Source organism: Panthera leo, chromosome B1 (assembly GCF_018350215.1).
Source record: "Panthera leo isolate Ple1 chromosome B1, P.leo_Ple1_pat1.1, whole genome shotgun sequence".
NCBI lineage: Eukaryota > Metazoa > Chordata > Mammalia > Carnivora > Felidae > Panthera > Panthera leo.
In genome coordinates this window covers 58,376,669-58,402,329 of record NC_056682.1, presented here as the reverse complement: position 1 = coordinate 58,402,329, position 25,661 = coordinate 58,376,669, and the positions used below count along the sequence as shown (strand labels likewise).

General features: G+C 38.2%; 1 protein-coding gene across 3 annotated transcripts; it reads right to left on the bottom strand.

Annotated features, from left to right (window-relative positions):
- Window positions 1-431: 431 nt before the first annotated feature.
- AADAT (aminoadipate aminotransferase) lies at window positions 432-24,408 on the bottom strand. Of its 3 annotated transcripts, none has more exons than XM_042935083.1 (14): window positions 24,343-24,408; window positions 23,598-23,694; window positions 22,739-22,907; window positions 21,606-21,738; window positions 17,858-17,932; window positions 13,204-13,413; window positions 9,943-10,008; window positions 8,534-8,616; window positions 7,983-8,079; window positions 6,226-6,287; window positions 5,904-5,968; window positions 4,498-4,604; window positions 1,933-2,034; window positions 432-976 (listed from the first exon to the last, which is right to left on the bottom strand). In XM_042935083.1, exons 2-14 carry the CDS (start codon window positions 23,662-23,664, stop codon window positions 935-937), a joined length of 1,278 nt encoding a protein of 425 aa, XP_042791017.1. In that variant the 5' UTR covers window positions 23,665-23,694; window positions 24,343-24,408; the 3' UTR covers window positions 432-934. The 3 variants fall into 3 exon arrangements, with proteins under 3 accessions (XP_042791017.1, XP_042791015.1, XP_042791016.1); XM_042935081.1 differs by lacking the exon at window positions 24,343-24,408 and adding an exon at window positions 24,117-24,192; XM_042935082.1 differs by lacking the exon at window positions 24,343-24,408 and adding an exon at window positions 23,851-23,938.
- Between the last annotated feature and the right edge of the window lie 1,253 nt (window positions 24,409-25,661).

Genomic DNA, 25,661 nt, shown 5'->3' with positions numbered 1-25,661 from the left:
CAAATGCAGGGTATTTGTGATACACTGTCATAAGGAGATCCTATTATTTTACATATAACATGCACATGCATAGAAAAACATCTCAAAGGATGGATGATAAATGTTGACAGCGGTTTTCACTGGGGGGTAAGACAGCAAGTGGCTTTTACTTTATCACTTATATTTACTATATTGTTTGAAAAATTTCTAATAAGCATATATTACATCAATAGCCATATGGGAAAAATAAGGGTCTGAAAAGGTGAGAAAGAAAATCATTAAAAAGTATATCCTAAGTACCTCAAAGGGGTATAGATTTAAATTACATAACTGATAAGACTGTATTTTTGTAAAGTGTGCAGTATTATGACAATACACTGTAGCATATTTTTCTAAGCCCCTGATCTCTCTTCCTTATTTAGAATTAATAGGTCTGATGCCTTTAGGTGTGCTTAGTTTCAGAATTTTATTTTAAAGGGATATCTATGGTACAACATAATGTCTCTAGTCCTCTTACTGAAAATCATTTACAATGGACAAATCCTAACAATTTTTGCAACAAGCTTTCATTAAATTTTCCTAAAAATAGAAAGAGTTCACATTATATACCATTTTGAATTTATTTTCTTACATTTTCAAAATAATTTACTGTAAAATGTTAAGTTTCAAGGAAAATTTATAGGAAACCATAGAGCAGCTAGAGTTCTTTACAATAAAATCCAGGATAAAAATAATTTTCAGGTTGAATATTTATCAAAAGGTATAAGTAGATTATAAATATATTTTGGCAATCTGATGAATTTAAGGGCACTTTAAAAGTCATCTAGTTAAATTACTACAGATATGACACGTTTGATGAAATCTAACCTGTAAGTCTAATGCCAACGATCATTTCTTCCTGCTAAATCATAAAAATAATTTATTTGAAAAATCCATGAGTACTATAAAGGTTTCTTCATAAAGATTCTTTAATGATTTGGGCTAATCTCTGGAAGGCCTAAAATAGGAAAGAGATAAGAATTAATGAAATTAGGCTGCTACTTAGGAAAAGTCTGTGATAATTTAAAAAGTTCACACAAAGAGTATCTTAGGTTGAACTCAATCAATGGAAAGTCAAATTTAACATCAGCTTTATCAGGGTAGGATGCCAGCAATGTCCACTAATACATGTAGATATAGGCTTGTCAGAGTTCCAGGATTTTTGTGTATTCTTATAGCCCTCAAGATCATTATTTTCCATTTTCTCCACAACACTAATTACTTTTTCATATGATCTCTCACCTGAACATACGTTATATATTGTTTCAATTGTCTAACTCTATTCATATGTTAAAGCAGACATAACTTCTGAAAAGTATATTTAGCGACATGAGAAAGCAAGTAAATAAAGAACACACCAAGAACCAATACATCTGCAAGGGCAAGTGCAGACTCTTCTCTCAAGGTTAAGGGCACTGTTCAATTAGGGCTCTTCTATTTGGACTCCCAAACACACAGTCCTTAGGAACTCATTTCTTTGCTTCTTGTTATTTTGGCTAAACCCAGACTTGTGATGAATTTAATATCATTGTATTTGACCCTTGCTGATACATTTTTCTTCAGAGAAAGAGACTGATGGCTTTCATGAATTTGTACTGTTGACTCATGTTAATTCCATGAAGGAAGGAAAGAAATTTTCTTCATAACATGTTAATAATCTGCTCACACTGTTCAGCAAGTCTGAAAACTATTCACGAAGACAAGGAAATTTAACTACAACTTGGTCTCGTGAATTTGTCTATTTATGACTGTTAAAGTGTGTCTTTTAATAGTAATTCATGACTTTTTAACTGAAACCTGTTGTTGAGAAACCCAAGAAGACATTAAATAATGTTATAACTCACAAAATGAACACAAGCACCAAAAAAGTGGAATTGATATCTAGTGTTATTATGAAAAGAATATTGTGCTCACCATATCCATTTGTTCTGGAGAAGCTGAAGAGAAGGACACTCTAAAGTAAGGGCTAGGTGCTGAGGTATCAGCGTAGAAAACATTTCCAGGAAGCATTAATATCTAAGAGAGTTTATGGAAAACAAGCGAATAACCATTAAAACAAAAAAAAACTAAAGGAAATATAGGTAGATCTAATCTCAGAGTGGGTAAAGACTTTTTACATTTGAAAAAAACTTAAGAAAATCATGAGAAAAATCATTGTATATAAAAATTCTGTATGTCCTATAATAAATAAAATAGCACACCAACTGGAAAAATGTTTATAAGAAATATGGCAAATGCTACCTCTTCTCCATATAAAAAATACAAAGAAACTAAGAAGAAAAACACTAAAATTCGAGCTTTGATGGGCAAAGTACAGGTTATAAAAGAAATAGAAATGGTAATAAACATGAATAAATGTTTAACCAACTAGAAAAGTAATACAAATTCAAACAATGAAAGACCATTTTTAAGTTATCAAATTTGGAAGTAACTTTTAAACCGGAACTTGAAAGATAAGTAGTTGTTGGCCGAGCAAAAAGTGGGGGAAGAGTATTTTAGGGAGAAGATAGTGTAAAGGCCTTGAGATGGGAAGAAATTGGTCTGGCCAAAGAACTAAAAGGAGGTAAAAAATTTAATGAAGTGAATGACTAAAAAATGTTATGTAAGTGTGTCAAGACAGAGTGGTGGGAACAAGTGGTATTCTTGATGTGAGCACCATGGCAGTTGGCTCACGGACTGTGAACTCCATTTCTTCTGTTTCCTGGGTATAGAAATATATTCTGTTCCCCAGCTTCTTTCCAGTTATATGTGGCCATATGACCAAATCTTGGCCAATGGATGTGAAGGGATGCATGCCATTTCTAGGCCTTCCCCATAAAAATCTCTCCATGTGTGATCCATCATGCTCTTTCCATTTTGTAGCCATTGTGTAATCCATGGGTTGAAGACTGAAGAGCAACAAGAAGGAAGGAACTACAGTCTCTGATTCACTGTTTGGACAGAGTTGCCTGCAGATCACATCTTTAAAAGTTTTATGTGAGTCAGAAATAAACTTTGATTGTGTTAAGTCTTTGAGAATGTTGTCTAATACAATCATGATATTCAAAAGGATTATTACATGGTAAAAATCTGGGCACTGTCTGCTAAAGTAAGATGAGTTGGGAGTGACATGGTTTGGGCCATTTTGGGGAAGAGATTTCAAGGCAGAAGATGGGTTTCTGTGTCCTGAATAACAATAAAATGAAAACCATCATTTATCCCAATATAGTGGAAAAGTTTGGGGATGTATTACAAGCAAGGGGCTGTAAGAGAAGGTGGGAGTAGTAATAATCCCTTTACAAGATGACCAGGATTGGGCTAAGGTTGAGATCGTAAAGTTAGAGATTATTTAGAAAAAGAAAAGGTTACATGCAACAGGATATATGGGATATATGGAGAACACTGAAAAAACTACAAGAAAGTCTGAGGTCTATATCCTTAGCACCCAGCTCAGAGATACATACAAATAGCCACTTATCAAACGTTCTTGATGATAATGGCATTGGCAGAAAAGCAAAGGAGACATAAAACTGGTTTATTATACTAATATGTATTTCTTTGAAATAAGTCAGTACTTGTTAAGTACTTAGTATGTAGAATTAGTAGGATTAGAACAATGAATAAAGATGAGCCTTGTCGTCAAGTAAGATGGTTAGAGAGGATGCCTGACTTGAAGTCCAGGTAGTCGGCTTCCACGTCTAATCTCTGGACATGAGTTTTTCAACGTCCAGACCACCTCCTGTCTCAGGCACTAGTGTGGTCCTGTGCTAGCATTAACACAATCTGTTTGCTTGTACTTCCTGCTTCAAGACAAAAGTGATCCTAGAAACAGATCTTAGTGTTTACAAAGAATGGAAAATGTGATAAAAGAATTAATTCACGGAGAAAAGATACCTTATTAGGTAACAATTTTGAAAATATTTAGATTTTTCACCTTAATCAATGCCCCTGAATGATAACTAAGTAGGTTTAAGCACAAAATGAGAAAAAAAAAACAAAAAACAAAAAACCTAGAAGTCCTTATAGTCTGATTTTAAGTGGAAATAACAAGATACAAACTTTTCTGTGTAATTTTGACAATGGAAAATAATTGCAGAGCCAAAATACTAGATTTAGACAAGCCCCTCAAGAAAATATATTACAAATGGTCACAAAATTGGGGTAGGCTATTTAAAAAATTTTCATGATTCTTTTATGTATTTTCCAAGTTTGCTGCCATGAGTGTGTTTTACTTTCTTAATAAGGCAAAAAAAACCCCTCTGCTCTTAGCTACTAAACTAACCAGTAGCTGGGATGACCATATTATTATTAATGTAGACCAGAAGAATAATTATGTGACTCAAAAATCTATTATGATTTTAATAATATTACTAGAGACATGAGATCTAGAGATAGGAGGTAACATCTGATATTAAAATATTATGGGTTGGAGTGGAGGGCAATTTTACTTTAAGTAAGAAGTCATGTTAAAGAAAAAGTACAACTCTTTTCCCCTTTTACCTCTTTCTTAATGGCTTTTTCTTCAATCAGTTGTTTTACATCATAAATGCCCTTAATTTTAAGCCATAAAAACATTCCAGCAGTAGGAACATGCCATTCTGCCAAACCTACAAACCAAAGAAGAGAATAAATATCTGCTAAAGCCAGTTTTGATGATGTCAAATCTGTTACTTAATGATGCAATCGCAGTAACTGTCAACTAGTATTTCTAAAAATGTTCCTTCAGAGATAGCATTTTTAAAACATAGAATTTTATGACTCCTGACAATTGATGCTCTGAGTTTATTTCACAAATAAGAGGTGGTGAAGGTAGAGAGGGAGATATATACATGAGTATATATTTCTAATTTTAGTCAGTCTTAGGGTTGTGTGAGGAGTCTATGGCCTATGTCTACTTCCCTTAATTAGAACCATACAGAAGCCAAATGTGGCTCTTTCAAATTTAGGAGATTCCTTAACTCCTACATTATTCCAGTGCTTCAATAAATCCTATCTTTTATGTAATAGTTTTGAAGTCCAGTGGATTAGAGTTTTTATCAGAATGTAATTAATTATGAAAAGAAGTTCCTGAAATTCAAGACCACATGCATTTGTAGGCTTTAAGTTTCATTGAGTATTAGGATAGAGAAACCAAGAAGGAAGGATCATTATTTTGATTTTAATTATCTTTTTTTAAAACTCGCTTTTGAATCGAACCTTGTCTTTAACTCCATTATACAAAGTGGTAGGATAGTACTCTTATCAAAAAGACGATTCTGTATTTGCCAAGAGCTTACAAGAAACAAGATATGACGGAAATAAGGAATTGTTTTTTTTCCTTTTGTTTACTGTTAATCATACTGAAGGCTTTTTTAATGATGTAATTAAAACCATGTAATTCATTAGTAGAAAATTAAATCTAAACCATCCTGCAATCACATTAGCAATAGACAATATTAGATAAATGAGGTTAACGATTAGAATGCAAGTAATCTGTAATGAGAGAACTGCTTTAGAATGTACTATTTTGTTTTTATACAGTCTGATTAGAAAAGGAGTATACTGTTGTTTGACAATTCCTCAGCTGTTTGGGGGAAATTTTGAAGTAACTCTAAAACCTTTTGAGTACTGGCATCATTTAGCTTTAAGTTATTGCTGATGGGTTTTTAGACTAAAAGGTCCTTTTTTCTCCCTTTAAACCACAAGCTCTTCGCAGCGGACAGGTAATGTAGAGATAGGTAGAACAGTGCCAGGGTTTGCAGATTGTTACTTTTGAGACTACTTACAGGGCACCATTTCTTGGCAAGAATACTTCCGGACTCTTGTTTCTTTTCTCCCAGGCTTATTATCAGTCACTATGCGGTGTTTATTCCCCACTCATAAAAGTGCTAGTGTCTATCACAGGACAGGATATATGTTCCACTCACCACTTAACCATTTGTCTGCAGCTGCCACTAATGCATCCTTCTGCTTCCTATAGAAATCAGTAACCCTGGAAGAAACAAACAATGAAAAGTATGTGTTAAATACATGCTTGATTGAAGAAACCCAAAGTCTATAGGAATCTGTTTTCCACCTTGTTTAAAATGTTGAATACTTGAAATGGGAACACAGCATGTTTGTTTACCTGTCTGCTGGTAAGCTTTGTACCATTGCATTTTTCTCCCGTTATTTTGGAATAATTCAAAAATGAAAATGAATAAAAAGAATTACATTTCTATGTAAAATTTGGAACCTAAATTGCAATACCTCTCTACATGAGCCAGGAAACCTTCTTCTCCCCATTGGTGTAGAAGCTGTGATACTAGAAGCTAAAAGAGATAAGACAACAAATGTCATGGTTCACCCTCTAAAAAGTGACATCAAAGCAAATCACTCTTGATTACCTGTAAACCACAAAAAAATATAACAAGCTGAACCAGCTTTACATAGTGATTTAAAATAAATGTAAATTAGGGGCGCCTGGGTGGCTCAGTTGGTTAATCGTCCGACTTCGGCTCAGGTCATGATCTTATGGTTCATGAGTTCGTTTGTGAGTTCGAGCCCCACGTCGAGCTCTGTGCTGACAACTCAGAGCCTGGAGCCTGCTTCAGATTCCGCATCTCCCTCTCTCTGCTCCTCCCCCACTCATGCTCTGTCTCTCCCTCAAAAATAAATAAAGCTTAAAAAAGAAGAAAATAATAAAATAAATGTGAATTAATAACAATGACAATAACAAATATTTATATTGCTATATGCCAGAAACTATTACAATATATTTACATATGTAGATAATTTAATCTTCATAATACCCCAATTAGGCTATTATTTCTACTTTACTGGTGAGGAAACCAAGGCCCAAGGGTTAGGTGAACTTTCCTGGGGTCACACAGCTGGTCACAGACACAGCCTGGATTCAAGTTAGGCAGTCTAGCTCCAGATCCATGCCATTAGTTACCATACTATATTGCTTCTCTAAATATAAAAAATATATAGTAGATATATAGTTATATAAGATTCTCAGTGATTTTTCTATATAATATGAAAGCTTTAATGCCATAGATGGATAGTGAAGTTTTGTTGATAACAGGGACAAGAAATATGGGAAAAAAACCCAACTTGATAAAAATGGGGATATGTTCTTTATGGAATGTACAATATCAAACAAGTGTCCTGGTCTTAGGATACCGTTCTATTCATTTTGAGTTCTTAGGTAGCAATTCTACCTAAGATTAAGTACTGATTCTAAAGATTGCATTAGGGATGCATCCAACAATTTCTCAAAGCTTGTGAGGAAATTTATACATTCTCCAAAATAAATTTTACTTTATTTATTATTAAACTAAAATGCATTACAACCAGTGTCTTTAGGGGAGGTTAGCACGTGTGCAATGAAGGCAAACAAGAAGTTCCTAAATAGGTTTGGAATCCTTGTGCTCAATATGGATTCCAAGACAATGAAGCTAAAGTTATATTACTTCAGTAAGGCCACTTCCATTTTCTTCAAGTTCAACAAAGTTTTTATGGCGTTCCTGGGATAGATGCTAAGGACACAAGATGACTAAGACACCAAGACCTGCAAGGAGTTTGGTCTACACTGCAAACACCAGGTCAATTCAATTCTTATTTGCCTTTTATTTATTAAAAACATTTTTTAAAAGTTTATTTATTTTGAGAGAGAGAGATAGTACATGAGTGGGGTAGAGGCAGAGAGAATTCCAGGCAGTCTCCACCCTGTCAGTGCAGAGCCCAACGTGGGGCTTGAACCCACTAACTATGAGATCATGACCTGAGCCAAGAGCAAGAGTTGGACACTAAACTGACTGAGACACCCAGGCATTCCTGATTTGCCTTTTAGAGTAAACATCTGTGGTATCTGATCTTCTAATTCAGTCCATATTGGAACTAGAGATTCAGTATCAGTGACTTACTCCCTGCCACCTTAACTCAGTCTTACTTGCTAATATCTATTTTCTATTCTCATTGTTTAAAAAAAAAACAAAACCTATTTCTGAAATTGTTCTTACCTGTGTAAAAGTGCTGGGGTGCATAGTTGAAACTTGTGTGTGTAAGACAACTCTCTCTATCAAGGGTTTTGGACCAGTTATAAACCCTAGTCTCAATCTGCACAAAAAGAGAAAGGGTGCAATACCAATCCTGTATTAACAAATATTACATGTGACTTTACTGCCTTCATTAGGAGGACAGTTGTAACCTGGGGACAAATGGGTCTAGACCACGAAAACGTTCTAATAAAACTAACTACTTGTTATTTAAAATACAAATTTAAGACTACATTAAAGATACAATGCAAATCTGACCAAGTATTTTGAAGTGTGTTCTTTCATATGTGAAACCCAAAACCTGACCAGTCCCACTACAACTTTAGATTAATGCCCACATACCTTTGATTTCTGGAGATGAATAAAGAAAGAAAAGGCATATATTAATAATCAAACTGATGCTTTAAGGTAAAGGGAATACAAGTATCTCAAATGAGAATTATTTGGACTAAAAGACACTCAGGTACAGTCTATCTTTTTTAGATCTGGCCATAAGTTGAGACACAAGGGCTTACCCAGAGGAGAGGACTTTTGAAAAAGAGTCAGCTCTGATGACACGCCCATCAACGTCCATGGAAAGAAATGTTGGTGCCCAGGACTTGAAATGGAAAAAATACATATTGTTAGCTTGAGAACTCTGTTAGTGACTGTATAATTATTTTGTGTAGAGAATGGACAGAGCATAGGTTTGGATAGGAACACAGCCATCTTTTCTGTTACCTTAATCTCAACCCTTTAAAATGGAATAAGAAACAGAGATGCATGTTCTTTTATTAGTACCCGTCTTTCTTCATGGCTTTTCTGCCAGAAACACACAGAAGGGTTTATTCATTTGCTTAAGATGCTATTATTATGAATTTAGGGACACCTCAAATAGGACCTCCTAGCCTCAAAGGTTGACATCCAGGATCAGCAGTTTTTGAGGAAGGATTCAAGAAAAATTTGTCTGGATTAGACCAAAATGAAGAGGGCCAGCAGCAGTCAGGATTATTTAGAGAGAGAATGATCCTTAGAACAGCTAGAGAGATAAAACAAGATGAGAAATTTAGTCAATCTGCAACACTGACTTCAATGTAGATGCATACAAGAAAAGGGGCCCGGTCATGTTGAGGGTAAAGAATAGGTAAGTAGATGTGGTATTCAGCAAGTTATATAGAAAAATCAAGAGTTTTGGTTTCTTTCCAGCAGATTTTAAGGGAGCATTGAATGCAAGTATATGTTCTCTGCAGACATGAGAGCAAATATAGTGTTTGATTTTGAAGAATCAGGCACTGGGAGTCTGTACCACCGCTGCTATCTATTAGGAGAGCATGATCATGAAAAGTGGCATGCATATATAGTGGAAAAGAATCTAAAAACCCATTATTCTGCAGGTAGAATCCAGGCCTTCAGGACAGGGATGGAAAATATGTGGCATGCTGCCAGTAAAGCCTTTTCCTATGTCCATAATGGACATCACTAATTGGGCATGACCCTCTTTCTCTTTCAGTGTGGGTGCAGCTTCCCAATCCTTTGCAGACATCATTCTAGTCAGCCACTGCCAAGAAACTAGTTCATATCCCAAATGAAACCTACCTCATATCCCTTGTATGATGTTTAAAAAGCTATGAACTAGAATTTGGAGTTCAAGAAGACCGTCAGCCCTGATTTACTGTTTGCCCAAATGCATGGTATAGAGAGCTAGCTACTATTTTAAAGGTAAGTCTATTTCTGGAAAGAGCAGTAATGCCAGACACGAGAGATACCAATTCTGTGATAAAACTGAAAGATTCAAGATTGAAGTGGTAGCAAATTACTAATAATTTTATTTAATTTCAACATAAAGATAGATTAGCTCTGACTCAGCAGCCAGGCTAAAATCAAATCAGTGTAATAACTTACAACTTACCTTCCAATTGTGAAATAAATTCATATCACCACTTACCTTGTTGAACTGGAGAAAATAGTAAGGATCATCTTCTATTATGAGGAAATCATATTTTCTTGCAAGCTAAAAAAGGTTAAAGTCATATATTTAATTCTTTTTTTTTTTTAATTTTTTTTTCAACGTTTTTTATTTATTTTTGGGACAGAGAGAGACAGAGCATGAACGGGGGAGGGGCAGAGAGAGAGGGAGACACAGAATCGGAAACAGGCTCCAGGCTCCGAGCCATCAGCCCAGAGCCTGACGCGGGGCTCGAACTCACGGACCGCGAGATCGTGACCTGGCTGAAGTCGGACGCTTAACCGACTGCGCCACCCAGGCGCCCCAAAAGTCATATATTTAATTCTTAAGAACTGTCTAAGCTGACTGGAATCATAATTCTTTGCATCCATCCATCCATCATCCATCCATCCATCCATCCATCCATCCAAGAAACTACTGAGTACTTATTGTTGTAGATAATGAAGATAGAGGGATGAACAAGGCACTGAGGCCTCTCGTTCACATGGAACTTACATTCCAAGGTCTGGGAAAGATGATATACATAAGACCATGGATAACGAAGAGAAGAAATACAGATGAGAGGTTCTAGGGGCTAGGGAGAACATTAAGCAGGGTGATATTGAGTGGGGGGTGGGGGCAGAGAGAGAGAGAGAGAAAGAGAGAGGAAGAGAGAGAGATCGGGTAGCTATTTCAGGGTGAATTATTGGGAAGCCTGTCCTGACAAGGTTACGCAAGAGCTCAGAATCACAGGATGGAGCCAGTTGTGCAAGTATCAAGGAAGATTCTAAGCTGAGGGATGAGTGAGACCAAAAGCCCTTGGGTGGGGGGAAAAAAAAAAGAAAAAAAAACTTGACATGTTTAAGGGATGGAAAGAAAGCCAAGGGGCTGCAGCAAGAAGGTGATAATAAATGACAAGGCCTGAGAAGAGACTACCAGGTCACATAGCTTTGGGAAGCAGATGAAGGAATTTGGATTTTATTTTAATTGCAAGGGGAAGTCACAAGAGGACTGTAAACAGGAAGACCATGAGACTGGCTTTACATTTATATTTCAGCAGGGGAACGACATATACGCCTGGTTGCTGTGTGAAGAATAATTGGTTGAGGATCAAAACTGGAATGCAGCAGGGGTCCAGTGAGGAAACCATACTAGCAGACCAGTGAGGGAAGGTGGTGGCTGGGAAGATGGTGGGACTAAGGGGAGAAGAGAGAAACGGGGATTTGGATCCACTTGGTGGTGGAGTCCACAGGATGAACTGGATGTAGGGGGTTGGGAGAGGAGAGAAGGGAAAGAGAAGAATAAAAGGTGATTGTTTATGGTGGCACTATTTACGGAGATGGAGAGTGTTAGGGGTGTGACTTGGAGGCTGGGGTGTGGCTGCACTAAGTCAAGAGTTCTATTAGGTCATGGTAGGTTGGAAATGCCTATTAGACACTTGCGTTGGATGTTGGAAACATAAATTGGATGGAGAAGTTGGATACAGAAGTCTGGCGTTCAGGGGAAAGGCGTTTCTATGATATAGAATGAAATTTACAGCCATACAACTGGATGAGACTATCTGGGAGCAGTACGTAAATAAGAAGAGAACTCCGGACAGAACCGTGGAATGTGTGAAAAATAAGACAATACTTCAAAAAATATATATAAATGAGTGAAAGAAACTGTTTGAAAGCTTTCTTTATGGTTCCACTGTACAGTCTATACAGTTTAATATGACTTTGGTACTTATTTAAAAAAATTTTTTTTTACATTTATTTTTATTTTTGAGACAGAGAGACAGAGCATGAGCTGGGGAGGAGCAGAGAGAGAGGGACACACAAAATGTGAAACAGGCTCCAGACTCTGAGCTGTTAGCACAGAGCCTGATGTGGGGCTCAAAGCCATGAACTGTGAAATCATGACCTGAGCCAAAGTCAGACGCTTAGCCAACTGAGCCACCCTGGTACCCCTTATTTGGAACTTATTAGCTGGGACACCTGGGTGGCTCAGTCGGTTGAGCATCCAACTTCAGCTCAGGTCATGATCTCGTGGTCTGTGAGTTCAAGCCCCATGTCCAGCTCTGTGCTGACAGCTCAGAGCCTGGAGCTTGTTTCAGATTCTGTCTTCCTCTCTCTCTGTCCGTCCTCCACTCATGCTCTGTCTCTCTCTCTCTGTCAAAAATAAATAAACATTAAAAAAAAATTAAAAATAAATAAATAAAAGCTATTTGTAGCTAAAAATCTAGGGAACACAGTCAGGTACATAAAAGAGACTTTACAAAAGGCATACTTCTCTTATTTTTCAAAGATTTTTGTATAGCTAGGTATGTGTGTGATATTTAATTTTTTTTTAAATTTTTATTTATTAAATAATTTTTTTTTTTTAACATTTATTTATTATTGAGAGACAGAGAGAGACAGAGCATGAGCATGGGAGGGGCAGAGAGAGGAGGAGACACAGAATCTGAAGGAGGCTCCAGGCTCTGAGCTGTTAGCACAGAGCCCTACGCAGGGCTCGAACTCACAAACCCAGCGAGATTACGACCTGAGCCGAAGTCAGACGCTTAACCGACTGAGCCACCACCAGACGCCCCCCAAAAAATTTTTTTTAATGTTTATTTATTTTTGAGAGAGAGAGAGAGAGAGATTAGGGAAGGGGCAGAGAGAGAGGGAGACACAGAATCCAAAGTAGGCTCCAGGCTCTGAGCTGTCAGTACAGAGCCTGACGTGGGGCTTGAACTATGAACCAGGAGATCATGACCTGAGCTGAAGTTGGACACTTAACTGACTGAGCCACCCAGGCACCCTTTGATTTTTTTAAAAAAATGTTTATAGTGGAAGCTTAGGCATCATAGTCAGGTACCTAAAAGAGACTTTACAAAAGGAGCATTCCTTTTATTTTTAAAGAATTTCTTTGTAACCTGAAATGATAAGGAGTAGGAAAGAAAATTGACAAGTTGAAAATATAAATATATAATAATGAAAATCAAACTTGGGGTCAAATATTAAATAACTTCCTAAAATTTAATATCGGGTCAAAAATACTATTTCCTTTTATATGAAAATAATCTATTAAAGGAAAAGAAAAATCTCATAGTTAACAAAGGATGGAGTAATTTCTTGTGTTTAAATTTATTAGAGCCCTTGGCATAGAGGACTTCCTTTTATTAAAAGCTATTTTCCTTGTAAGCAAGAGGCTAATAAGAGAGCTTGCACAGTACTCTTCTCAAACGTTGAAAATAAACAAGAACATGGCCACATACACCTTCTTTTAAAATACCTCATAGATTTCCTTCTTGCGGTTAGTTGTTAATGAGTTTCCAGTAGGGTTGTTGCCGTTTGGGACAGTGTAAAGAAATTTGGGGGTGTTTCTCTTGGGGTTTTTTGAGTCTTCTGGTTTCCATTTGGAAAGTACTTCTTTGAGGGAGTCTGGAATAATACCATATTCATCACTGGAAACATTAATAATGTTGCAGCCCAGTGGCATTAGCTGTTGAGCACAAAAAAAAGGAAAGCCCAAGTTCAGACATGATTACAAAATGTGTCATCAATCGTTCTTCTTATACTAACCAAGAATGTGACCATTTAGACCCTTAAACATATAAACCTGCACTCAGCTCTATGCTACAAAGGTTGTCGTTGTATATTCTCATTTTATCGTTGCCCTGGGGTAGATTCCATTATTGTTCGACAATATCCCCTGCCAGTTTCCAGAGGAAGAAGTATACTTCCTTGCTCTTCTGTGTCAGGATTGACCAGTCCTATGTCTTGCCCTGGCTGATAAATTGTGAGCAGAAGTGATGTATGTTTCTTCCAGGCAGAAGCTTTAAAATCCCAGCTTGTGGTTCTTTATTTCTCTTTTCCCCTTGCTCTGAAACTGGGAGTGTCCCAGATAGAGACTGCTTCTGTCAGCTTGGGGCTTTGGATGGAGATGACATAGAACAGAGCTGCGGCTGCCTTTCGGTGGACATGGAATATATAAGAGAAATAAACCTCTCTAGCCATAAGCCAATGTGATTGGGGTCATTCATTATGCAGCATAACCTAGCCTCTTCTGACTGAATTATCTTTATAATTATAGTTAGAACTGGTTCATAAAGTAGATGTTTATTAATGAATGCTCTTTTTTTGACAAAGCAAGTTAAACAGAAAGCATCTGTTATGCTAATACCTAAATTAGTTACTAGCAGAGGTGATATTCAAAATACTTAACAGGTGATATAGCATGGGAACATCAGAAACAGTATCTGACTGGAATAGAGTCCTGGAGGTCCCCTGCATTAATTCTGTATGATGGGAAGTTAAGGGTGGTCTTAGGGGAGGGGCCAGGGGAGCCAGGGTGGTGATGGGCATGAGGAGGTACAGGGAGGGCAGCAGTTTACCAGGGTATGTGCAAGTATTTCACATTTCACCAACTGCTAAGCCTGAGATGGCGAGTAGCGGCCTTGCTTATAGACCTAATTTTATAAAAATCTTGTGGAGTCTTATTCTTGGATGAATATAAAAAAAAATTGAAACTTAAGAAATAACAATAATTTAGTGAGGTTCTCAGAAAATAAAGTTTTCCAAAGGATAAGCAAACACTCTTAGCAGTCAAATGTGGAATTATGTACTAACTGGGAATAATCCAGACAAATTTATGACAAATTTAAAAATTCTTAGTCTAAGAAAGCACATCTACCATGAATAAAACAAATTAATATTGGGCCATAAAATAAATACATATTGCCTACTTGCACACTTCCTCAGTGTGGCACACAGTTTCTGCTTGGGTAGGTGAAAACATTTGTGCATGTGTTTACATAGACATTGGTTTTACATTCATGAGCATTATATAAGGAGTTTAGTAATTATTAATTAGTATCCAGTCATTAAGAAAAAGCAATTATTTTACTTTAGTTTTTATCGTGGTAAATAGGTATGCAACAAAAATTTTGCCATATTAGCCATATTTAAGTGTGCAATTCATGGCATTAATCACATTCACAATGTGTACATCCATCATCACTATTGATTTCCCAACTTTTTCGTCATTCCAAACAGTAACTCTGTACTCATTAATCAGTAACTCTCCATTCCTCCCTATCCCTAGGCCCTGCTAACCACTAACTTTCTGTGTCTGCAAATCTGCCTATTTTAGATATAAGAAACATATAAGTGGAGTAATACAATATTTGTCCTTTTGTCTCTGGCTTCTTTCAGTTGGCATAATGTTCTCAAGTTTTATCCATTTTGTAGCATGTGTTAAAACTTTGTTCCTTTTTATGGCTGACTAATATTCTATCATATGTATGTGCCACACTTTATCCATTCACTTGTTGATGTGCAGTTGAGTTGCTTCTACCTTTTCGCCATTATGGATAATGCTGCACTGAACATTTGTGTACAATTATCTGAGCTCCAGTTTTCAGTTCTTTTGGGTACATACTTGGACTTGAACTAATCAATCACATGGTAATTCCACGTTCAATTTTTTTGAGAAACTGACAAACTTTTCCACAGTGGCTGTACCAATTTACATTTCCACAAGCAATGTACAAGGGTTCCAATCTCTCCACATATTCAACAATACTTGTTATTTTACATTAAAAAAAAGCTGTCCTAGTAGGTGTGAGGTAGTATCTCCCTATGTTTTTGATTTCTATTTCTCTAATGACTAATGAGGGTGGGCAACTTTTCACGTGCTTATTGGCTACTTGTATATCTTCTTTGGAGAGATATTTAAGTCCTTTGTTCATTTTTAAATTTAAGTCTTTTGAGTCCTTTGTTTAAGTGTACAATTCATGGCATTAATTTAAGTCCTTTGTTCATTTTTAAATTAGGTTATTTGTTTTTTTGTTGTTGAGTTGCAGGAGGTCTTTATATATTCTGGATATTAAGTCCTTATCAGATATATGATTTGCAAATATTTTCTCCCATTCTGTAGGCTATATTGTCACTTTCTTCATAATTTCCTTTGATACACAAAAGCTTTTAATTAAAAACATTTTTTTTAATGTTTATTTTTGAGAGAGAGAGAGAGAGAGACAGAGCGCAAGCAGGGGAGGAGCAGAGAGACAGGGAGACACAAAATCCAAAGCAGGCTTCAGGCTCTGAGCTGTCAGCAGAGCCCAACATGGGGCTTGAACCCATGAACCATGAGATTGTGACCTGAGCCGAAGGTGGATGCTTAACTGACTGAGCCACCCAGGTACCCCACAAGTTTTTAATTTTTGATTAAGTCCAATTTATCTATTTTTTGTTCTTTTTGACTACGTTTTTGGTATCATATCTAAGAATTTAGTGCCATACCAAAGGTCATGAAGATTTGCCTGTATGTTTTCTCCTAAGATTTTATAGTTTAGCTCTTCCACTTAGGTCTTTGATACATTTTGAGTTAAATTTTTATAAGGTGTGAGGTCAGGGTCCAATTTCTGTCTTTCCATGTGGAAATCCAGTTGTCTCAGCATGATATGCTGAAGAGACTATTCTTTCTCTATTGAATGGTTTGGTACCCTTACCGAAATAAATTGACCATAGATGTGTGGGTTTATTTCTGGACCATAGATGTGTGGGTTTATTTCTGGACTCAATTCTATTCCATTGGTCTATATGTCTATCCCTATACCATTACCACACTATTTTGATTACTGTTGCTTTGAAGTTGGTTTTGAAATCAGGAAGTGGGAATCCTCCAACTTTGTTCTTTTTTAACATTGTTTTGGCCATTTGGGTTCCTTCCAATCCCATATGATTTTAAGAATTGGCTTTTCTATTTCTGCAAAAAAGGCTACTGGAATTTGATAGGGACTATGTTGAATCTATAGTTTGCTTTGGTATTACTGACATCTAAACAATATTAAGTCTTCCAATTGATGAATAGGTGATGTATTTCCATTTATTTGGATCTTCTTTAATTTCTTTCAACAGTGTTTTATAGTTTATAAGTTCCAGTCTTTTGCTCCCTTTGTTAGATTTAATTTCAGATATTTATTCTTTTGGCTGTTATTATAAGTGGAATGATTTTCTTAATTTCCTTTTCAGGTTGTTCATAGGAAAAGCATTTTTTATAATATCAATTTTATCCCTACTTAGAAGTTTTGAGAAAATATGCCTTTCATTAACACTATATTATTGTTTTATGTCTTAATTTTAAAGACGGTATTAAACTTGAAAAAGAGAGAATCCATGATACTAGAATCAACAGAGCATAAAGGTCATCTCATTCATTTCCCTATTTTAAGCTAGAATTACTTTTCTAACACTTGTGTTAAATGACAGTTCAGAGTAACTTTGAACACCTTCAGTGATGGGCAATAAGTACCTTACCTCCCTAGGCAGTCAGGAGCCAGGTGAGGCTCATGGCTAGGAGGTTATTACATTGAGTTGAAATAGCTTCCCTGTAGTTTCCACCCTTTTATTCCAGTTCTGTTAACCCGAGGACATGCAGAAGTCAATCCACGGCTGTCCTAAAGTATTGTGCCCCAAACAAACCTAATTCTCTATGATGTGTTCTGATTAGTGCACAGCACAGCCAGATGACCAGCTTCCTCATTCTGGATATTATAGTCCCATTAATTTAATGCTAGAGTGGAAAGTCCTAATTATACCATGTTGGCTTACCGTTATATTAAATTGACATACAACATGATTATACCTAGGCATACGGTAATAAAAGATGGTAATGGAAAAATACGGTTTTGTAAATGAAGTTGCATTTCAAGTGAAACATGAAGAAAGCTGGACGTGATTTTGCACAACCTAATTTTAACGTCTACATATTTAGATTTTGTAAAAAGAAATGTATAAAGTGGAGGGTACACTTAACATATTTTACATATATCATTTAAGATTCTCCTCTTATTTTTCAGTGGACAGATAATTCTAAAGGTACAATGTTTTCTTCTTATTTATTATAAGAAAGAGAGTTGCCTTTTATAAAAATGTGTACTCACAGCTTGAAGTGTTCCTGAGTAAACAGGTTCATTAAGGAGGACATTATCTCCAGGATTAATGATCATTTCAAACACCTAACAAAAGAAGCATAGATTAGGTTGGATAGTATTGTTTCAATTCTTAGAGCCCCTTTTTTTGAGCTCATTAGGATTCTACAGTAGGAGTTGGCAAATTTTCTGTAAAGTGCAGGATGGTACATATTTTGTGGGCCATAATATCTCCATTACAACTATTTATCTCTGCCTCTATAGTGAGAAAGCAGCCAAAGACAATACGTAAACCAATAGGTGTGGCTGAGTTCCAACAAAACTCTATTTATAAAGTCAGATGAAGCCTAGATTTGGTTTTTCAAGCTATGCATAGTTTTCCAACCTCTGTTTTAGGGTAAGATAACTAGCTTGACTCTAAAATTCATTTATTCCTTTTATTCCTTCTTTGAAAATATACTAAATATTTACTCTAAGCCAACCCAGCGTATGGTATGGAGACAAAATGATGAGCAGAGCAACAAGGTTCTTATCCTCATGGAGGTACTAGTCCAATGGGAAAGCTAGATGCTAATCAAATAACTAAATAAATGTATACTTAAAAACAATGGTGAGTTCTATGAACTATAGATGCACAATGCTATAAGGGCTCACTGAAAGAGGACTTGGAAATCAGGGAATTCCAGGCATTCAGGGAAGGCTTCCTTGAGGAAGTGATGAGATGGTATAGGGGATCACAATAGGTACATTTTGAGAAACTGAAAGAATTCTGTGGCTTAAAGTGGAATGTAAAGAGGAAGGTGGCGTGAGGTCTGATAGAAGTAGGCAGAGAAATACCACGTTGGCATTCAAGCCACATGAGGCCAGTAAGAATTTTAGGTAGAGGCTGGGAAGGAGGAGTCACATTATCAGATATGCATATTGGGAAGATATTTCTGGCAGCAATATGAAAGAAAAAAAGATGAGTGAGAACACATGTGGAAAGTTTGGGAAATTTTGAGATTCTCTGGAACGTTTTTGCTGTAGTTCTGGAGAAAGATGCAGATATAGCCTGACCAACAGTGACGATGGAAGTGGAGAGGAGAACTGAAGAGGTATTTAGAAAATCCATGCCAAGAGAACACAATTATGGATTATAGAAGAATGAGGAAGGGGAACCATGAAGACTGACTCCTGGAGGGAGTAATGCTATTCACTGAGAAACAGAACCACAAAGTTGTCCATCTCTGGGGGACAAGGTGATGAGTATGTTCTGGTTTGAGATGCCTTTGAAACATTCTGTCACAGTTCCCAGTGGACAGATGGATAACATGGATTTGGAAGGAACGTGTAAGTTACTAGCTATGATGAGCACAAGGGTGTGAATAGAGGTACCCAGGGAAAGTATATGGACTGAGGGGAGAAGAGGTTTGAGGACTGAGCCTTGAAGTCTAATAAATGATGGAAATGTAGAAGGGGACACTGCAAAGAAGGCAGGACAATTGGGCCAGTGAGGTGTTGAGAGAATCAGAGAAGAGTGTTTCAGAAAGGATGGGAAGATTGACAATGTTAAAGGATATTTAGAGGTCAGGTAAGACAGGCTTGACAAATTTTAGGAGATTTTGCAGACAATATGACCTAGACAATAGGTACTTCTAGCCTAAATCAAAGGGGGTCTATTATGACTAAATCTTACATAACTCATGGAATCATCTTTTCTTTCCTTGTGGTGTGTCACAATCCTTGGTTCAAGCCTCTCCTTCCTCATCTTAAACCTGTATCTCATGACAAACAGTATGGCCATTATCAACTGAGATAGACAATTTGACTTTTGTTTCCTGATTTTGCCCAGGATGTTCCCTTTCCTTTTTCCTTATGGGGTTTTGGCCTTATATGACAAACAGTATCCACCTCCAGAAAGTTTCCAAGTGATTCAGCTTTACAGGACATCCTAGGACTAAACAAATTACTTGGGTGGCATGTCCATTGTCAATAGGTCAAATGAAAACCTAATTATGTACATTTTCTATGTCCATTAGGGGACATGAGGATATCAAATAACCTAAATGAAAAGAAGGGCTGTTTATTATCTGGTGGCACTGTTTAATAGATGCAGACAAGAGACACAGGTGACTAAAATGATATCTATCTTGGAGAACAAAATGGAAGGAATAGTAAACCAGATTCCCACTAAGGCCTCTATAATAACGTGTGTGTAAATGAGTGAGTTATTGATGTATTTGACCATCTATGCTATCTTCCTTTGATATGATGGATATTGTGACAGATAAAGAAATTGTCTTGGGCATCTTTCTGGGAAAAAAAAGTTCATAGTATACCTTCCTAAGAATTTAACTGAAAAGACCTTTTTTCATATTAGTCTATGGAATCACAATTGTTTCTCTTCAAGCAAACACTCAAACAGTAGCTAATCTTCCTTTTCCCCCAATTAAATAAAAAAATAGGGAGGAAAAATTATATTCTTATTACTTCAATACATCATGCTGTAATAATAATTTAATTAAAATTCATTAAAGCTGAGGTGCCTGGGTGGCTCAGTTGGTTGGGCATCCGTCTTCAGCTCAGGTCATGATCCCACAGTTAGTGGGTTTGAGCCTCACATCCGGCTCTGCGCTGACAGATCAGAGCCTGGAGCCTGCTTTGGATTCTGTGTCTCCCTGTCTCTCTGCCCCTCCCCCCCTTGCTCTCTGTCTCTTGAAAATAAATAAATGTTAAAAAAAATTTTTTTTAAATTCATTAAAGCTAACGAGATTACAGCTTTCACATTTTCATAAGAAAAACAAAGCTACTATGGTTTAAGATAAGTAAGAGCACTTTTTAATCTAGATATGAAGACTGAGTGTAGAGAATCTTTAGGACTAATTATTCATGAAAAAGAAAAGAAAAAAAGCAGATGAAATCGAGAACCTTAGGTACAGTCTCTTTATTATGAGAACCCCCCAATGGTGGTTATAGACTTCCTATAACCCAGGAGAGAGGCAGATGGAATAACAGAGAGAAAGACAGACACCGAGAGAGAGAGAGATAACATGAGAACTAACCCAGAAAGAAGTCAGAGACAGACATACATAGAGATCTAGGGAAGCACACATCCAAGAAGTCCAGATGTAAGCAGTTGTGAACACAGATGATTATATAAGCAGCCATGCAAAAGATTTACATTTCACTTCAGGACTATCAGGATATCCCCTCTAAAGAATTTAAAAATCATATTGAAATTTCATAACTACATAAATCAAAATGTAACCTGAGTCTTTGAGCCAGATGAAATTAAGCTGTGCTCACTAAGCTTCTGGTAGGAGTTGAGCACTCCCTTCATGGGAATCTTGTTTTAATGACTCCTGGCTATGGGTTATTAACCACATGATCTACACTGAAGAAAAATCAGGTTAGTGAATGTCTTTAAATTCCATGTTTAAAATTCTAGGTAAAGATAGACTACCAGTAACTCATAAAACATGATCCTCTTGTGGTTAGGTGAGAGGAGTGTATTTATGAACATATTTATTTTTAAAAAATTTTTTTTTCTTTAATGTTTATTTATTTTTGAGAGAGAGAGACAGAGTGAGAGTGGGCAAGGGGCAGAGAGAGAGGGAGACACAGAATCCGAAGCAGGCTCCAGGCTCTGAGCTGTCAGCACAGGGCCTGATGTGGGGCTCGAACCCACAAACTGCAAGATCATGACTGAGCTGAAGCCACCCAGGCGCCCTGAACATAAATATGATTCTTAATGTGGGGTTCCCTTTCCTTTCAGTCTTACCTTACAAAGGCCGTCTTGGCTGCCAGATGTTACACATAAGTCCATTTTTCCTTGGCTGGTTGGATAATTGATGGTGGGAGGATTATGCAATTTTACTTGTAACTGTTTTAGCCAGGACAACAGCTCGGGGATTCTACAGCATAAAATGTATTTTCAAATTTATAGTATTAAAAATTGTAATAATAGTAGATAAGAATTAGATGGTAGCTTTATATTATGCACTTTATACATTCAATTTAAAAATCTTCAAATGCTTTTTGCTAATATTAATATCCCTATTTATAGTAGAAGGCAACAGACTGAGATTAAGAAATTCACATAAATTAGTCAGCTTACATTAAATGAGCTAAGATATGAATCCCATCTTTCTTATTCCAAAGCCTGGTCTCTTTTACACTAGAGCACTCACTGCATCATCAATTCTTTGTTATCCTAGGAAATTTTCCATAGGCTACCTGGAAGTTCAATCTCAAGTTCTTTGTATCATGGAAAGAAAAGCCTATGTGTCTATTACACATAATTCATGTTTACATAATGTGCTATATTTAAGTGTCCTTTTTAATCACAGAACAAAGAAAATTTAATGAAGTATAATTTGTAGACACTCTATAAATTACTCTTTATCATTGGAAGAAGACCAGCTAAGAAAAATCATAAAGTGTATGTTCCAACTTTGTTTTAAGAAAATAAGACCTCTGCATTGAGGGCTAAGTATCTGCATAGGTGTCTGCAACTATTAAGGGAATCTAATTATTACAAAATTACCCCCAGACTTAAAATTGCTCCTTCCTGGATCGTCCTTTTCCTCCTTTATCCCACTGGTTTCTTCCTCTAGCTCTCCCTCTCTGTCTCTCTCTCTCTCTCTCTCTTTTTTTTCAGTTTCATCTCCAATGGTACTTCCTCTTAGAAGCCTTCTCTGAGTCTCCCCATCATTTCAAGTCAAGGAGCAGTCACGGAGGGGGTGTTAAGCATTCAATGCATCTGTTACTCTTAATTATTCTTTGGAAACTCTACCCCAAACCTTCCTACCTGTTGAATACCCAGTTAAAAAAGACACACCACTTTATCAATGGGCCTTGGAATATTACTCATGAAAATAAACCAACAAAATTATGTTATCTATTGATAGCTACCCAGCACTCTGAGAATACTGAAGTGCTCTCTTCATCATCTCTTCATTAAACTGGATGGGCTCTCCATTGTCTACGGTGATAACAGCAGTCTTAAAAGGGAATGTATTGGGGTTTGGTGATCCAGTAGCCAAGGAGATGACCGATTTCGGTGCCCTGCTCAATGTCTCAGCTATGATAAATTTGGAAGAGAAGAAGAAACACTTTCAGTGAAGATTTTCATAAACAGAGATAGCTCGATGTATTGCATTATAGTCCATAAAACTGTAAAGTTGAACAATTTCTAGTGACAGAATGCTAGTCGAAAATAAGCACATAAAATAACTTCTTCTGGACCGGCCTCACTGGTGGAGGAACTAAAGACTGGAGATGTCCAACTAAGAAGGCGGAGGGATCAGGAAGGTAAGCAATGGACCATGATAACAGAAAACCCTCCTCCATTTAGCGCCTACCGGACTGTCCAGCTTCGAGGCTCACTCCTTTCTCTCCAATTTACCAGACCCTCCCAACTCCGCACACACCTGCACATTGTGCCAAACCAACATCTACTGATGTTGCCGGCAAGAGCCTTTCTAGACAGCACACCCTCCCTCTTGCAAGGACGTGTCCCACAACAACCTGTGCCCCTCTCTCTATTGCTACACTGGAGCAGAGATAACCAATTCGGTGCCTTCCGTTCCAGCACGAGTTCTCCGAAAACAAAGTCTGTGCCTGCTTCAGGTTTGCACGCAGAGCCTGGCTCACAGAGGCTTTCACAGTTTAATGAAAGAGTGCAATTGGCGCGGACCCTAGGCACCACCGTTAGTGGCTCTGCGAGACCCCCCCCCCCGCCCCGGAGCAGAGGCGCCAGCCCAGGACTCACTCATGATTCGGATGGCAGAAGGCTTTCTCGCTGCGCTCGTGGCCGTGAGGAACCGTGAGTAATTCATGTCCGATATCCAACCTTCGGTAGCTGAAAACTAGAAAAACAAAATAGCCGCGTCAGGTAGTGCCTCCCAACTCCGGAAACGCCACCTGGGTCGTCCCCCCGCCGCTGAAACTCCCCGGCTGGGGACTGCGCTCAGCGTCTGGGTCCCTAACGGGCCTGGGCCGGGTGGCAGACTGGCCCAGCGCACCGCAATCCAGGCTCCGCTGCCTGTCCCGGGCCCGGGCCCCACGCGCTCCGGCCGCCCACCGCGGGGGCCGGGGCAGGTCCCACCTCGCCCCGGCCTGCCTCGCCCCCTCCCGCCCAGCGCCGCAGCCTATGGCCGCCCGCCGCGCGCGCCGGCCCGCCTGGGGTCAGCGCCCTCTGCGCTGGGCGGGCCGGGTAACGGCCTGCCGCGAGGCACTTGCACCCCTGGGCCAGTGCCTGAGTCCATTCAAAGGGAACCCGACTCTTGACCTCGTAGCTGGGAGTCGCCGCAAGACAGCGGCGGGGTTGGCCTGGACGCCCTCCTGGGAGCTTGCTGAGGGGCTGGTGGGGGTGAAGGGGGAGGTGGGGAGGGCCGGAAGTCCACCCCGATCCTAAGCCTGGAGTACCATCTGGTGGCTGCTTTGATCCATTGCAGCGGGCTTCCTAAACTGCGTTGGGCCTGGTACGCACCCCACATTTCTGCGCTGGTGGTTACCTGGCTGGCCTTCTCTGGCAGAGCAGCTGGCGCGTTTCATGCCCCTGGACGCTGTTGCGTTTCATACTGACCTTTCATTATATAAGTATCGGCACCATCTCGGGAAGTCACCAAGGCGACCCAGGTGATTTCCAACGTAACTTTCAGATGTGAACATTTGAGAGTGAGGGTGGAATGTTGAAACATATTTCGAGGGTCTCCTCGAAGTTTGGCGTCTTCCCTCCCCTTGGATTTTCTGACCATTCATTATGGACTTAGTTTAGATTTAGGATTTAGATTTATCTCTTTGGGTCTAGCTCTCTGTCCTCTTTCCTTACAGAATAATCCTCCCCACCTTCCACTGCCCTGCTCCACCCCCAGTTATCTCTGTGATTTCACCTTCCCGAATCACCAAAATGGAATGCACAGTTTTCCATGTGAGCACTTAATGAGAGACGATTTTGAGGCTGCCCCTCTTTTTTAAATTCTTAAATGGCTATAAAAGAGTCATTTATTTTTAACAAATTCCAAACTGGCTTCATTCATTCAGTAAACATTGAGTACTTCCTGGATAAGTGTTGACACACTGTCAAAGGGCTCACTTCTAGACGTGAATAAATTGGTCCAAGAGACACTTCTATCCTTATCCAGGTCCTGGCAACAAAAGGATGAGATAACCCAGTGAAATACTTTATGCCAACAGCTAAATACCAGAAGGGAATGTTATTAGTAAAGCTGTTAGAAACCCAAGAGGCAGTGGAGTTCTGGATTCAGAAACTTAAAGTGGTTTAAATCCCACTTGATGATTTACCAGCTGGGTATCTTTGGACAAGTTACTCATTTGTGCTTAAGTTTTGTCATGGGGCGGTTGGCAGGATTAAATGCGAGCATCCCTATTAAGCACATGAGCACATTAGCCTGCATATTGTAAAAACACTCAATAAATGTTAGCTGTGTTTTTTGGGGGATGCACTGTCACAGCAGAGACTTGTGAGGGGCTTGATCTCCTGAACGGTGAGATCATGACCAGAGCCCAAATCAAGACCACGCTGTTTAACCAACTGAGCCACCCATGCGTCCCAAATATTAGCTGTTATTATGAATAGTTACAGTGTTTTTACTTAAGTACTCAGCCTCCAAATGTTTTTGGCTGGAGAAACTGCTTGGGAACTTTTTAAGGCAAATTGTGTCCTTAGTTCATTCATGAATGCATTAAGGATCTTCCTTGAGATGGTGTATTTTAAAAAGAGTTTCCCCTGAATGTTTCCAGAAATTAGCTCAAGAACCTCTAAATACATCTAAAGGTATAGGTCAGGGTTAATTATGAAATATAACTAAAA

Excerpts from the sequence above, each read along its gene's own strand:
- AADAT (XM_042935083.1), bottom strand. The coding sequence starts at position 23,664 with ATGAATTACTCACGGTTCCTCACGGCCACGAGCGCAGCGAGAAAGCCT. Across the intron at positions 5,969-6,225 it reads TTCCTGGCTCATGTAGAGAG|GGTTACTGATTTCTATAGGA; the intron begins GTATTGCAATTT and ends TGTTTCTTCCAG. Across the intron at positions 2,035-4,497 it reads AAAAAGCCATTAAGAAAGAG|ATATTAATGCTTCCTGGAAA; the intron begins GTAAAAGGGGAA and ends AAACTCTCTTAG.